General features: G+C 46.5%; 2 gene segments (V, D, J or C); both read right to left on the reverse strand.

The window, feature by feature from the left end:
- Window positions 1-218: 218 nt before the first annotated feature.
- LOC130028390 (immunoglobulin kappa variable 1-12-like) lies at window positions 219-702 on the reverse strand. The segment is given in 2 exon segments: window positions 219-538; window positions 648-702. Coding segments are annotated over 2 exon segments (375 nt in total).
- A 15,068-nt stretch (window positions 703-15,770) lies between these two features.
- Window positions 15,771-16,251, reverse strand: LOC130028401 (immunoglobulin kappa variable 1-12-like). The segment is given in 2 exon segments: window positions 15,771-16,090; window positions 16,203-16,251. Coding segments are annotated over 2 exon segments (369 nt in total).
- Between the last annotated feature and the right edge of the window lie 265 nt (window positions 16,252-16,516).

Genomic DNA, 16,516 nt, shown 5'->3' on the forward strand with positions numbered 1-16,516 from the left:
ATCTATTGTCATGCTAGTGCTGCTGGGATGAGAGGGGGAATAATGGAGACAAAAATATCCCTTCTACTTTTTTTTTTTTTTTTTAAATATCCCTTCTACTTGTACCAAAACTTTTCCTCATGGTTTAGCCTGACTGTATCTGACATACCTTCAAGCAGTGGAGGAACCAGGAGGAGCAGCTGGGGCAGCCCAGCCTCACACAGCTGATCTCAGGGGGTTTATGTTCTGGCATGTATCACTGTGGGAGGGAAATTATTATGCTGTAGACAGTAATAAGTGGCAGAATCCTCAGGGTTAAGGTTGCTGATGGTGAGAGTGAAATCTGTCCCAGATCCACTGCCACTGAACCGGGAAGGGACATCTGGTCCTAAATTGGTTGCTGCATGGATCAGGAGCCTGGGAGCTTTCCCTGGTTTCTGCTGATACCAGTTTAACCATTTGTTAACACTCTGACTGGTCTTGCAGGTGATGGTGACTTTCTCTCCCAGAGATGCAGACATGGATGGAGGCTGAGTCATCTGGACATCACACCGGGAACCTGGGGTTGAAAATATAAAAACACATTGTGACCATTCATCTTACTCTGTATTATTCTCCCTGAAGCTCGGATAACACTAGGTCCCGTAAACCTTCATTTCCCTCCTTACCTGGGAGCCAGAGCAGCAGGAAGCTGAGGAGCTGCACAGGGGCCCTCATGTCCATTCTGGGTGTGACAGACACTGACCCTGCAGGGTGACACAGACTATTATTGAGTGTCCAGGCATGACTCTGAGGACGTGCAAATGAGAGGGGGGCTGGGCAGGATGGGTAGGCAGAGGGGGGAGGGTGTGTGTGGGGACCAGCCCAGCTGCAGGAAGTCAGGGGTGCAGAACTTTGCCCACAGAGAACATGCTCCTCCTCGGGCCCCAGGAGAGTCCCAGTGTGAGCACAGCAGAGCGGGGCGCTGGTCTCCTGAGAGTCAGGACAGGGCTTCTTGCTCGCTCTGCTCAGGGACAGGCTCTGTCAAGACCACACAATGTCAGACACACTCACCCTCTCAAGGAATTGTACAGACTCCTTTATTTCACAGCTGTGGATATAGTTGAGACAAAGAGATTTTCTTTTTGATCTGAAATACGAATATATTTTACTGTGTTTTGGACAAGCTTAAAATTTGATGTTTTCAATTTTCTTTGTGTGTGCGGTGGGATTCTCAAGGCTCAGAGAACCTGATGGTCACTCTGAACATTAGGTAGCCATCCAGGATGAGTAGTCCAGGTGGGAACCTATGGATGCAAGACAATTGTCGTGTTGCAGTGGCAGGAACTGTCAGGTTTTTATCTGCAGGTACTCTGGGTCATGTGGGTCCTGTGCTCACATGTGGACCCCAGCACATGCTTTGCTGAGTGTCAGTCTCCCTGCCAATTGCTGGTATTATTTTGTCTGAGAAGTTGTTTTTATTAACAGCCACAAACGCAATGAGTGAAAAGGTTTGTACAACATTTGGGGGTCTTGATTCAAAACTTTTTGCTAAGCAAGAGAATATCGAATAGGTTAACCCATTTTCCTGCTCATCCCTCCAAACTTCACCTGAGATATTATCCCACTACTTCTACTGCACCCCTCCTCATCTTCAAAAACTTATTTACTTTCCAGCTCTATTTCATGACACATAACAGAAAATTCCTTTCCCTCCTTGAACTCTCTTCCTATCTTCCCTTCCTCTATCCCTGTGCTGGCCAGCTGAGAAGGTGTTCAGGTGGGGCGACTGAGACAAAGCAATTTGACTGACTCCTCATTGAATATCCTCTGTCTCATTCCAAATTTCTTATTGCCCCTAAAACAAAGCAGCTATCAGAGACCAGATGAAAGACTTCCTATCTGGAGAAGACTGAGGTGATAACACTCCAGGACATCAAATGAGAACATCGTCACAGTTTATGGAATTCACAGACAGTAGGCAAACACCTCTATGGGATGCAGGATGCCACAAGGGGTGGGCAGTCAGTATGGAGTGAAGAAAGAACCACACAAGGAGATGGTTCTCAACCACACTTGGGCTGCAGAGAGCTGTGCTGTGTGAGTCAGAATCCAGGTTCCTAAGGGTGCCATTGCATCACCCCATCAATATCACTGTTCTTTCATTCTGGAGGCTGTCCTGGAGCTGCAAACCCAGCTCTCTCTGCACAGTCTTATGGTCTCCCCAACACTGATTTCAGCATGTGACAGACCAAACCAGACCCCCATGAACAACTAGCCCAGCAGGACATACCCATGCTGAAGTACTGAGTATCCTGGGGGAGGGGCTGGAATGTTTCCCAGGAAGAGACAGGTCCCGGGGAGCCCTGCAGTGATCACGGAGTCTAAGGGAGACGATTTCCTCTCCAATGATCAGCTTCTGTCAGACAGAAGCAGCTCCTGGGGCTCCCCTTCTTGCAGGGCACAGGACAGGACCCTCCAGGGCATTTGCTGACTCACACCTGACTTGAGCAGGAGAGAGCTCCCCACCCTGCCGCCATTGCTCTTCATGCAGCAGGATCCTGCTCCCAATGGGCCTCATTTGCTCTCCTGAGGGAGCTTTGCACCAACCCCTAGTTACTGCTCCCTGCACCACATTTATCAAAACGGGGGGTCAATAACAGACTGGATGTAAGAGAATCCTGAGCCCCAACTCGGCAGGGAGCACATCAGAATCGATGAACTGATTTCCAGGTATTAATGTAGGGGTTGTCCTGTCTGCATGTACACCGAGATGTCAGTGAGGATGCTTGTGGCCCTTTGCAGCCTCCTTGACTCTTTAACATGCCACCACAGTGTGATTCAGGAAAATCTTGGGTCATGGTTCAGAACAGAAATTCAGAGAATCCACACACTCACAGACACACACATACACACACACACACAAACACACACACTTCTGGCTCCATCAGCGAGGCCAAGAAATGTGGTGAGGCTGTTATGAAGGAGAGGGGAAGGGAATGGGAGGAGAAGAGAGAGTGAGATTTCAGAGCTGTTCCCCTGCCATGTTGCTGTCAGAGACCCCAAGTCCACAGAGGCCCCAGCATAGAAGCAGCGGGGAGAAAGGGTACTGCTCCAAGTGGGATGTCTGTCACCAGGAACAAGTTCCTGGTGAAGGTGAGAGAGTCTTGTGTCTGCATTCACTGTCCCATCCGTGACAGAGCACCAGTTCAGGGTGTAAGCAAACTATAGCCAGGGATAAAATTATGATTTTTTTTCTGATCATTTAATTTGTGTGTCTGGGTGTGGTGCAGTATCAGCTCACCAATGCTGGGAGTACATTTTTGTCTCTCCAGGCAATTTTTGACCAGCTGAGCCAACCACTTCAGTGTAAGAGTTGATGATTTATAACTTTTCGGGCTTATGGTGCTGATGACCCCCAGGGAACCCCTTCCCCCCATGCCTGTGCCTACTAAGGTCAGTCAGGTGGTGCTCATTCCAGGAATGCCCCACACATACTAGGGGAAACCGTGGTGCCAGGGGTCACCTGGGTGGATTGAGACATAAACCACAAGCCCTGTTCTTTCTCTCCTCACTGGCTCAGTTTATCTTTTCAGGATGAGACGTTCCTCACACTCTGTGTGGCCCTGAAGGTGACAGGGACCCTCTCCTGCGAAGCAGTCAGTGAGGCTGGAGAGGGAGGCCACAGAGTGTCCCCATTGACATCTTAGTAGACAAGCAAATGGGCTCATCCCTACATTAATACCTGGAAATTAGTTCATTCAGATGCATTCCCCTTACACTGTCTATAAACACTGTGGTTTACAAAGTTGTTCATGATAATTTTATGACAGGCAGTATTTCAACACTATTCCCACCCCCATTGCACCATCCCACCACCATGTTTTCCATTTTCCCCAAGGACCCTTCAGCCTGACTCCATGGAATACCCTCAATAATTCATTTTATATTGTTTGTTATAAGTCATTTTCTAAAACATTGATCAAAAAATGTTTCCTTAGCAGAAAGTTAGTGAGGACTTTTGTATATCACCACGCAGCCACTAAGCCCTTGTACAAGAGATTACTATGACATTGTTGCAGGTTAGTCTTCTGTGTTTACATTTTGTTAATTGAGATTGGTTGTTCTCTACATGACATCACATCCAATCCAATGGTGATACTTCTGGCTTATCACCATTGTAGAGTTTTGGATGTTGCTCCAGGAAGTCAAAAATTTGTAATAGGATGATACAGGTGCAGTTAAATATTTAACTGGGTAGCAGCTTTGAGGCGTGTTCATAACTGCTGGGACTTCCAGAAGTACAGGGAAGTGGGGGGTTGTAGTACATCCTGACTCTGTAACTGTCACTGTCCTCCCATTTTTCATCAATTTGCTCAAGCAGGCCCAGTAACTTCTCCATTGGAGACTTTGTTGTTACTGTGTTTGGCATATCGAATACATCACGGGTAGCTTGCCAGGCTCTGCCGTGCGGGCGAGATACTCTCGGTAGCTTGCCGGGCTCTCCGAGAGGGACAGAGGAATCGAACTCGGTGGGCCATGTTGGCTGCGAGCAAGGCAAATGCCCTACCGCTGTGCTATCGCTCCAGCCCCTGACTCTAAATTTAAATTTTTGGGTGAGGCTTCTTTTGAGCTGTAGGCTCCAGCTGAGTGCATGGCAGTGACTGTAAAATGTGGAGTTTTTTTGGTTGCTTGTGGTTCACCCATGCTCCTCCTGGGTGCCCCTTATGACTCAGCCTATGCATGGTCCGGTCCAGAAGAATCTCTGCAACTCTTTTTTTATCTCTTTCAAGATTTATTCATGAGTCTCTGGATCATGGCTGGTGTATCCAGGTACACATCCGTTTTAAATTTTTTTATCATATTTTAATTTTTTATACATTTTATTTGCATAAAATAGTACACAATAGACCTGTTACTCAGTTTTCCTTAGATACAGCGTTCCCCTTTTGTCACTTATGGGGTTTGTCTGCCCTCTAGTGGTGTCATCACTTAATCACTTAACTTCCCATTAGTCATCGATTTGCTCGAGCGGGCGCCAGTAACGTCTCCATTTGTCCCTGTCGCGTGCTAGTGTAGCCCAATGGCATCTGTTCGCTCCGGGAACATGAAGGGCCTCAAACCGATCGTTCATGATCTTGACGAAGAAGTCTGACCATCTGGTAGGTGGGCGGCCACGCGGTCTTTTGACATCCCTGGAATCCAGTCGGTAACAGCTCTAGTCCAGCGGTCGTCTTTAAATCTCATTACGTGACCAGCCCATCTGATTTTCGACACCTTGGCAAATGAGACAGCGTCCCTGATTCTTGATCGTCGACGGATGTAAGAACTCCGGATTCTTTCTCTCATTTGAGTGAAACGTGATATTCCAAGCATAGCTCTTTCTATTCTTCTTTGGGAGACCTGAATAGCGTTCTCATCTTGTTTGCGTAGGGCCCAGGTCTCTGAGGCATATGTTAATGCAGGAAGAACAGTGGAATCAAAGAGATGTGCCTGGAGCTGGACGTTCTTCGTCCTCTTAGCTATTTCTTCGACATTCTTGAAGGCATTCCAAGCCGCTCTCTTCCTCCTGCGCAGCTCTGGTGCCAGGTCATTTGTCATGTTGACCTCTCGACCTAAGTACAAATAGCTGTTGCATTCAGAGATGGTCGTTCCGTTGAGAGCGAATGGGGCGTCAGGAACAAGGCTGTTTCTCATAAACATTGTCTTCGTAAGATTCAGCTGTAGTCCTACCTTTCCACACTCACGGTCAAAGTCGGCCAGCATTTGTGCCACTTGGCTGATGTTTGGTGTTATTAAAACGATGTCATCAGCAAAGCAGAGTTGGTGTAGTTGCTGACCATCTATCTTCACTCCCATTCCTTCCCATTCCAGTCGTCACATGACGTTCTCGAGGGTGACACTGAAGAGTTTCGGTGAAATGGTATCACCCTGCCGCACCCCTCTCTTGACATCAACGATTACTTCTTTGTAGAATGGTGAGATCCTGGTAGTGAATCCGCAATACATCTCACGGAGGATCCTAATGTATTGGGCTTGAATGCCCTGATTGGCTAGGGCTTCAATGACCGCTTCTGTCTCAACAGAATCAAAGGCCTTCTTTAAATCAATGAACGTTAAACAGAGCGGCATCTTGAACTCCCGAGAAACCTCAATGAGCTTGGTTATCGTGTGGATATGGTCGATGGTGCTGAATCCTTTGCGGAACCTGGCTTGCTCGCATGGTTGTCCTTCATCTAGTGTTCTGCTAATCCTATTTAGGATGACTCGAGTGAACAACTTGTAGATGACAGACAATAGGCAGATCGGGCGATAGTTGCCAATGTCATGGATGTCTCCCTTCTTGAACAATAGTACAGTCCTGCTGGTTTTCCATTGGGAAGGAACCTTGCATTCAGACAGGTAGCGAGTGAAGAGCCAAGCCAGTGTATTGATGAGTACTGACGGCAGGTTCTTCAGGTGTTCAGGTCTGACCTTGTCTGGGCCGGGTGCTGTTTGTTTCTTTACCGACGAAATGGCGTGTCGGATTTCGGAAGGGAGAACGTTGGGAACAACATATCCATCCTGTGGAATTTGGTATGTCGGCAAGTGGACATGGCTATCAAAGAGATTTGAGTAGAAGTCATGGATAATCTTCTCCATTGCCGTTCTGGAGGATGTGATGGATCCATCAGGACGTTGGAGGGCAGTCATCTTGGTCTTGTAGTTGGCGAAGGACAGGCGAGCATTACGAATACTTTTCCCGGCTTCTGCCGCATCTACCAGTACTTCTGCTCTTCTCTCTTTGAGGTCTTCCTTGATCGCATCTCTGCACTGCTTTGCGAGCTCGGACGTTAGCTTGAGGTTGCCAGAGGCATGCGCCAAACCACGCTGGCGAATTAGCTCAAGAGTTTTCGAAGACAGGCATTTTTTTTGTGGCTATCTCTCTCGGCGGTGGAAGTATCAACACTACTTCCACTACCCAGCCGTCGCCACACTTCAGGACGCTTTCATAAGACACTAAATACCCATCTTCCGGAATTGTCGTACCGTATTTGATAGGGTTCAAATATGGTAACACCTACAAGGGTGATTAGAGGTCGCCCCAAAAGCCTCTATCCTCTCGGAAAGACTGCCAAGCTACCGAGAGTATTCCGCCCGCACGGAAGAGCCTGGCAAGCTATCCGTTGTGTATTCGATATGCCAAAACCAGTAACTACAACTGGTCTCATTCACCTGACCCTGAAGGCTTCGTGGTGTCATACAGCAACTTTTTTGGTTTCAGTGCTGGTGGTCCCTTAGTTCCAGGGCGATCCAGAGAGACTCTTCAAAAGTGTGTGGAACACACAATTTAACGTTTGTCATCAAGCCAAATTATACGGAAATTTATCGCGCTAAAGTCAATCTGATTGACACTTCAACATTTGTCCATCGAGTGTCTTGACAAGAATGAGACCAAGAGACACACAACAAGAGCAACTAATATACTTTCAAGGACTGTGCAAGCTTTAGGGGTCCCAGGAAGTCCCAGTCACCTCACAGGAAGCCATTTATTCAAAGCAAAGTCGCTTCCCTACTGTGGTTCCCAACAGGTATGCTAGTGTTTTAGTTAACAGGAACATTAAGGACAGTTAGTGAGCACATTCGTATGCAGTAGTGCATGAGAAGCAGAGCCTGGGGTGTCTCACAGCGACAATCAGCAGGGACCTTAAAGTACAAAGTTTGGACACTCTGATTCTTGCCTCTGATGTCCTGTACAGTTCAAATACTCTAAACTTATTTTACTTTTCAAGATGCACCTATGCTACGATTGGGTGTATATTTTGTATGTCCAGTTATTACAATCTAAGACCTAAACTGCCCTAAACAGTAACAATAATGGGTCTTATTCCTCTGACCCTGAAAGAGCCCCCAATACACCGTTGGGCTATGCTAGCATGTGACAGGGATGAATGGAGATGTTACTGGTGCCCACTCGAGCAAATCAATGAACAACAGGACGACAAGTGATACAAGTGAAGACCTAAACTGTTTTACCTAGGAGACTATTCCAACCTCAGGGTTTTACTATGAGGAAAATTTCCCACCAGATTATTTGGGAACAAAAAGTGATTTATATCCTTAATAACTTGGTCAAATAGCTAAGGACAATGACAAACAGGTGACCAGGAGTTCATAAGGGCTCTCAATCACACATAGGTACTTCCCAGGTGCTATGATCCAAGGAGATGTCATGGGTGTTGTTTTGGAAAAGGCAGAAAGGTTCCAGAGATGAGGAAGAGCCTTTAAGGATAATGGCTTACACGGGGGTGGGTTGGCAGAAAGCAGAGGGCTCCTGCGTCCTCTCCAGAGTGGCTAATTCAGTCTCCTTCCTCCTTCCAGGATAACCCAGTGGATGCACCACTGAGGATCCTCCTGACATTGAGCTCTAGACCAGACCGATGCAGTTTGTTCCTACTACTCTATGAAAAAGCCTTGGAATAATTCAACCATTCTGAACCAAAATGCATTCTTGGTGTGTTAGGATTCAAACCCAGAGCTTCATACATGGGAAAAACGTTTTCTATTTCAGAGTTCCATGCCTGGCCATACAGTGATTTTCATTTTTTACATTCAGTGATGGTTTATCATCTCTATCTACTAATTTTTCAAAGTGAAATTAAGTCATGATGTCAGTTGGAGATGTGGGGACCATGGGCTCCCCCAGAAACATTTATAGCAGACAGCTTGTACTGCACTTGTGCTCGCACTGCAGAGAACATGATCATTTGTGTAAAACCAGTCTCTGAGAGCTACTTTCATACATTTACCCTCACACCCATAGGACCTACTGCCCCTGTTGACCACTGGACACTAGGACACTAACTCAGTTATTGTCCCAGCAATTCTAAGTTCCAGGCTCTGCCTTGTCAGTTCTGGGGTCTGTCTCCCATTTAGTGACTATTTTCTGATACAGCAGCTGGAATAATTTCAGGTGCTTGTGCCAGTGATGCTGTTCGAGACTTTTGATAAGTGTTTGAAATAGGCATTACAATCAATATTATCAGTCCAGTCAGTAAGAACAAAAACGAATCTCCTTCTAAATAAATTTCTCAACTCGTTGGGAAGTAAAGATAACAAGGGGACCAGGAATTCATGATCGTTGTGTCACCAAGGGGTAAGGGCTACTTTCTTTCATCTTCAAATGACATGGATGTAATTTCAGAAAGATTTTCAGGAAGGAGGAGGGAATGACAAGTGACCATGAGAAAAATACCAGAAGGATGTCACCACATTGAAGAGACCTTAGGGATGGGGAAACAGGCCCCTACACCTTCCCTGGGCCATCTCCACTTTCCTGATGTTTCTCTCTCACACAGTCTGACACACAGACAGAACACACAAGGAGGTCAGTAGGCCTCCCAAACTCCCCTTCCTGAACCCATTCTTTCTCTTCTCCCAGCTCCCCTTATATGGGATGCAGAACATCAGCAGACCCAGAAACTGAGCAGGGAACCTTATTTTGAGAGTTGATCTGAGGAGACATGATAGCTGAAAGCAAGACAGAGCTGACTCTTATGTGAGACTGTTCAATATAGACCCCTCCCCAAGGACAGCATGCAAATACACAGATGGGTGCATCAGTGTGAAAAGACCTCAAGGAAGGAATTGCTTCTCTTGAGCAAAGTGAGGAATGTGTCTTCTAGTCTATGAAAAATAGTGGAAACATTAACTTAACCTGGATGGTAAGTGGTTAAGATGGAATATTTCTCAGTCTAACAAGGGTGACACAGGTGTGTATTGATATTTCTTTTGTTCTGTTTTATGGTTTGGGGGCTACACCCAGCAGTGCTGAGGGGTAACTCTTTTTTTTTTAATGTAGGAGTACTGCTATTTATTCAGCCACTGATTAGCTGATTGAATTGGACATTAGGGATGGGGAAACAGGTCACTTACCTTTTTTTTCATAATTTTATCTATTTTTTCTTCATATATTTATTTATTGAATTACTGTGGGAAAAGTTACTAAGCTTTCAGGTTTACGTCTCGGTCATACAATGATCAAACACCTCTCCCCTCACTAGTACTCATTTTTCACCACCAAGAACCCCAGTATACTCCCCCCCAACCCCTCCGAATGCCTGTGAGGCAGATGATTTCTACTTAACTCTTCTCTACATTGATTACATTAATTATTTCGACAAAAGATGCACCATTATTGTTTAGAATCCCCCACCTCCCCCCAACAATCAGAATTGCTGAAAAGGCATTGTGAAATACTTTGTTTTCTACAGCTGGTTATGAGAAACATATAATGTCATATAATGATTTTGGATTTCTGCAAAGAGCCAGGTAATTACGGTTTCTGTGCATCTGGTGTTATGGTGTGCCGGAGAGCCTCTCGTGGGGGGCAACTTATGACTTCAGTAGGGCGTAAAGGACAATCTGGTACTGCCCCCCTTCCCATGAGACTGCAGTTGCCCTGTCATTGCCAGCTCATACCTGGCTTTCCAATAAGCTCTGAGGTGGCAGCCACCTTGCTGCCAGGGGGGTTGGGTGGGGGGGGGGTAAGGCGGAAGGGAGAAACACCCTTTCCCTTCCAGGGAGGCATGGCGCCATAGTTTAATGCATGGTCCATTCACTTTTCTGCTGCAAGCTGCCGGGTTCTGGACTAAATCCTTTTGCCTCTGGAGCCATGGCCATGCTGGAGAGCCTCACGTGGGGGGCTACTCGTGACCTCGGTAGGGCGTGAAGGATGACCCGGTACTGTCCCTCTTTCCATGAGACTACAGTTGCCTCAGGGGTTACTCTTGGCTCTTCACTCAGGAACTACTCCTAGCATCCTAGCAGTATTTGGGGGACCGTATCGGATGCTGCCTGGAAGCATTAACTCTGTATTATCACTCTGACCCCCTCACTGTGTCTCTCACAATTAGTATATTTTTGATTTATCAGGTACTCTAGCCTTGTAAATATGTGTCTAGGCCAACCTCAGGCAGGCAAGTGACAGAAAAATCTGTGTCCCATATAACTTCTTCTTCTTCTTCTTTTTTTTTTTTTTTTTTTGCTTTTTTTCTTTGAATCACACTGGCAATGCTTAGGGCTCACTTCAGGCTCTGCCCTCAGGAATCACTCCTGATGATTCTCAGGGCACCATATGGGATGCCAAGACTTGAACCCAGTTCGGTTATGTGCAAAGTAAATGTCCTACCCACTGTGATATGGCTCCGGCCCCAAGTCTCATCATTTAGAATGGACATGGGAGAGTCAAATTTCTCTTTTTCTGTTGTAATCAGCTTAATAGTTTCACATTGTTATAATCAAGAATTTGGAATTGCCTTTCCCTGGGGCCTAATGAAGTGAATTCATGGTGACATGTAAGTTAAAGGGGTTTGACACAAAACAAAATAAATTCTCCTTTTAATGAAGTTGCATTTATACTCTCAAATTATATCCTAAAGTGTCAATTAAGATCATTCAAGTTGAACTACACTTTGCTATATTTAAAGAAAGAGAAGGATTATACATGCATCATTAAGGCTTAAATTCAATTACAGCAATATATCTCACTGAAGCAAATTGTCTCTCTAGAGGTCAGTGCAGGGGGTGATTTTTGCCATAGCCGACCCTGGGGTGTTAATCCCAGGGCTGTTAGGGATTCAACCCAGAGTCTCTTAGGGGGTTCCATAGTCAGCACAGATAATTGAACTTAAAATTTTAGATTCTAAATGTTACAAACTTTCAACCCTTCCTTGGTTCCACGGTGTGTAGATGTTTTCTTTAACTATATAAGACGGTAGCAGACTATAACAAACAACTTAATCAGTACATGAACACTTTTGTCCCAACAGGTGACTCCCCCAATTTTCTTAGGAAAAACCCCAAATTTCATTTCTCTCTCCTTGGCTTGTGCCTTTGCTTAGGCCTGTTTGCTTGTGGGGTTGGTTTGGGGAGGGGCCCTGCTAGGCTGCCTGGTGCCCTGCAGTTCTGCTGCCCTGACTGTCATTCCCCACCCCCAAATAGTGAAAAAAATTCAATCCCCCCCAGCTGTGTGACTTGAGTCTTGTGCCTTTGATTTGGACCCTGGGTAAGGAAGGACTCTGTGTCTGGAAGTTTTACTTTTGGTTTGATGAACTCAGGGGTGGCACTCAGGGGCATTCAATGACTTATTTTTTCTTTCTTTTCCTTCTTCCCTTCCCTTCCATTCCCTTCCATTCCCTTCCCTTCCCTTCCCTTCCCTTCCCTTCCCTTCCCTCCCCCTCCCCTCCCTTCCCCCTCCCCTTCTCTTCCCTTCCCTTCCCTTTCCCTTTCCCTTCCCTTTCCCTTCCCTTTTCCCTTCTTTCTCCCTCCCCTCCCCTACCATCACCTGATCTCCATTTCCTCTTTATTTTCTTCCTTCCTTCCTTCCTTCCTTCCTTCCTACTTTCCTTCCTTCCTTCCTTCCTTCCTTCCTTCCTTCCTTCCTTCCTTCCCTCCCTCCCTCCCTCCCCTCCCCTCTCATCACCTGATCTCCATTTCCTCTTTATTTTCTTCCTTCCTTCCTTCTTTCATTTCTTCCTTCCTTCCTTCCTTCCTTCCTTCCTTCCTTCCTTCCCTCCCTCCCTCCCTCCCTCCCTCCCTCCCTACCTCCCTACCTCCCTTCTTTCTTTCTTTCTTTCTTTCTTTCTTTCTTTCTTTCTTTCTTTCTTTCATTTTTGGTCCAAACCTAATATTCTCCTGGCTCTGTGCTCAGTGATTACTCCTGACAGGCCAGGGTACTATAGAAACAAGTCACATGCAAGACACCTGCCTTACCCTCTTAGGATCTCTCAGAACCATGCATTGTAAAATATTGTAGAGAACATAATTTTGTACATAAATAAATGCTAATATTGATCGCTGTTTGAAATCTCTCTGGAGATCTCTTTCCCTTTGCATAAACCTTGATATTAGAACCGAGGTTCCTGGTGGATATGTTGCCTGAACCCTTGTGCTGCTTTTGCCCACATGGCCGAGCACATGTGTTGCCCGATCTCCCCTCTTGAGATGTGTACTTTCATGTCTAATGCTGGGATGTGTCTAAAGGTTCTCTCTCTGTCTCCGTTCTTGGAGAAGTCCACATTCTCTCTTGAGTGTGTTAACTCTCTCTCTCCCCCTCAAAAACCCTCCAAATAAAATCAAATTACTTCAAAAATGAGACTGACGCGCTGCCTACTGCGCTAAGAAGGGGCTGGAGTGATAGCACAGCGGTAGGGCGTTCGCCTTACAAGCGGCCAACATGGCCGACCCGAGTTCGATTCCTCCGCCCCTCTCGGAGAGCCCGGCAAGCTACCGAGAGTATTCGATATGCCAGACACAGTAACAACAAAGTCTCCAATGGAGACGTTACTGGGCCCGCTCGAGCAAATCGACGATCAACGGGAGGGCCTTTACCTTTACCTTTACTTCAAAAATAAAAAAAGAACTCAGGTTCCAATCCTTTAATAAACTTTGTTGTTTATTAAGGATTACATCAGCAGAATGAACATGTCTGTATGCTTGGAATCAGGATGAGGGGAGAGAATTGGGGCGTCAGGAACCTCCTTGTGACATCACTCACAACTTTCTGTGGAATCACCATGTGGCTGCATCTGACAATCTCAACAGAGAAGGCACCAGGAGGAGCAGCTGGGCCAGCCCAGCCACGCACAACTGATCTCTGGGGAGGTTAGTTCAGGCATGTATCACTGTGAGAGAACCAGGATTTCAGGAGGGATATGTGTCACCAGGAGCTAAGTGCTAGTTTCTTTCATCCACACATGTCATGGATCTAATTTCAGAAAAATCTTCAGGAAGGAAGAGGAACCTGCAGGTAAAATGACAGGTGAGGAGTGAGGGTGTGTCGGGGAGCAGAGGGCTCCTGACTCCTGAGGTAGACTTGTCAATCCAGCTCCATGCCTCCTTCCAGAACTATCCAGATTCACTCTGAGACCCACAGCTGCTGCTCCAATGAGGCGGCCTCAGAAGCCATCAGCCTCTGGATATGACTGGTGAGGTCTGTCCTCGGGGCTGCTTTAGAAACCAGTGTAACATTTCAACCATTAGTGCCCAATAGCACTGTTTAATTTGTTGGCATCACAAATCTAACCCAGGGCCTGGATTATTTTTTGCTATGTTTGATTTGAATTTATGCAGCATAAACGTTTCCAAAAATGGCCTTTTGGTACTTCAAAAGTAAAAACTACTCTGTGCAATGTAGTAGCATTTGTTTTATCATTTTAAAGTTTTAGTTTGGTCGAATTAAAAATCTTTCCACTATGTTTGATCAAAATAAAGGTGAGGTTTTAGGTAGTAAAACCCAGCCACATCGCCAGGACAACAGGTGATATAGATATTCCTCTTCCCTTCTGTCAACTGTGTGTGATATTTGTGTCAGTGTGGATGCTACACGTGGCAGATCTCTGGAAACTTCCTGGGTGTCTGCTGCTGTTGGACGCGTATGGAGACTCTCTTGAGCCCCTGAGGGAAGCTGGATGTTGGGCTCACTGGCTGCACTAGAACCCAGACACGAAGACGGAACTCCAGGGAATCCCTGTGTTGATTGTGTCCCAAGGTCTTGCTAGTGCCATTGATATGCTAGAACAGGCAGGGCTGTGACACTGCACGAGCTGATCCAAGGTCCCATCTCAGTGCCCGGGTCACAGGCACCTGCCCCTGAGCCCCCACATTCCCGGTCTCAGCTGGAGCCAGAGTCCAGGGTCTGGGGGACTCAGAGCCCGTGTTCAGGGAACAGCAACTCCATGGCCCAGGGGTTGCTGGCCACAGGCCAGGACAAGTTTAGCAAAGGCTCTGACTGGTTGGTCTGTGCTTAGGGAAAGTGGAAAACAAAAGAGGTCAACGTTATTTCCACCAATGTCACCCCACATTTTATGTTGCCATTCTAGGGATTCAAATCCAAGGAAAATCAATATTGCTAGATAAATGGTGGACTTTTGGCCAAATAGAGTGGAAAAATATCATCAATAATGTGGAGTTTCCTAAGGTAACAATAATTTTCGTAGATTTACTTTCCCTCTGAGAGTGTCAAGTCCTGGCCATGCTGGGAAACTCAGGCGATATGATCTAGGGTATCTCCCACGAGGACTCAGTATAAGACTTTGGGCTAAGTACAGGGTGTTGACATTTTCCTTTTGCATATGATCTCTTGTCTGAATTGTCTGCCCCCCCCCCCCAGTTACCTTGAAATGAAGGTTGTAACCATTTACACATTCAAGGGCATCCAGGATAGTATACCACAGTTCCTGTCATTAAAATTGTTTTATTTCCCATTTAAAGATTTCAGGATCAAAATCCCTCAGTCAAGGGTGTAGATCTCAGTTTCCCTCAAACTCGCCCGCCACACACACACATAAACACACTGCAGGATTGTGAGAGTTTGTCCCCTGGTAAGACACATTCTCTCCCTCTGGCCCACATCAGACAGGACATCATGGCAGGGGAGAATGGACCCTGTGAGACACCCTCAGTGTGAGGATATGAAGGTTCTCACGGGTCCTCACAAATGGGGTGGCAATATGTGTGATATTAAAAACTATCTTTTAAAACACGGTTTCTAGGACTTCAAGAGTGACCAGACCACCAAATATGAACTCTGAATGACACTGTCACCTACTTATTTCAGGAAAATTGTCTCTATAAGTTCAATAAACTGATCTATTTTCATGTTGTGCTTCTGGGATGAGCGGGAGAATAATGGAGCCTAAAAACGTTTCTTCAACATGTGCCACAAATGTCTGTCATGCAGAGCCTGGCTGCATGTGACACACCCTCCGTGGGGGAGGCACCAGGAGGAGCAGCTGGGGCAGCCCAGCCTCACACAGCTGATCTCTGGGGGTTTATGTTCTGGCGTGTATCATTGTGGGAGGGAGAGTACTATGCTGTTTACAGTAATAAGTGGCAGCATCTTCAGGCTCCAGGCTGCTGATGGTGAGAGTGAAATCTGTCCCAGATCCACTACCACTGAACCGGGGAGGGACGCCTGGTTGTAAATTGGTTGCAGCATAGATGAGGACTCTGGGAGCTTTCCCTGGTTTCTGCTGATACCAGGCTAAATAATTACTAAGGCTCTGACTGGCCTTGCAGGTGATGGTGACTTTGTTTCCCAGAAATGCAGACACGGATGGAGGCTGGCTCATCTGGATATCACATCTGGAACCTGAGATAAAAAAATATATAAGTGGACATCATCATCATTAATCAGAAGTTAGATAATTTCCCTGAAGAGACGGGCAGTCCAATTTCATGTAAACCCTCATTTCCTTCCTTACCTGGGAGCCAGAGCAGCAGGAAGCTGAGGAGCTGCACAGGGACCCTCATGTCCACTCTTGGTGTGACAGACACTGACCCTGCAGGGTGACACAGACTATTATTGAGTGTCCAGGCATGAGCCCTGAGGACTTGCAAATGAGAGGGGGCTGGGCAGGCTGGGCAGGCAGAGGGGGGAGGGTGTGTGTGGGGACCAGCCCAGCTGCAGGGAGATCAGGGGTGCAGGTCCCTGTGGGGAAGCAGAACTTTGCCCACAGAGAACATGCTCCTCTCCAGGACCCAGGAAGTCCTCAGTGTGAGTACATAAGGACAGGTC

Source organism: Sorex fumeus, unplaced genomic scaffold (genome assembly GCF_029834395.1).
Source record: "Sorex fumeus unplaced genomic scaffold, SorFum_2.1 ptg000003l, whole genome shotgun sequence".
NCBI lineage: Eukaryota > Metazoa > Chordata > Mammalia > Eulipotyphla > Soricidae > Sorex > Sorex fumeus.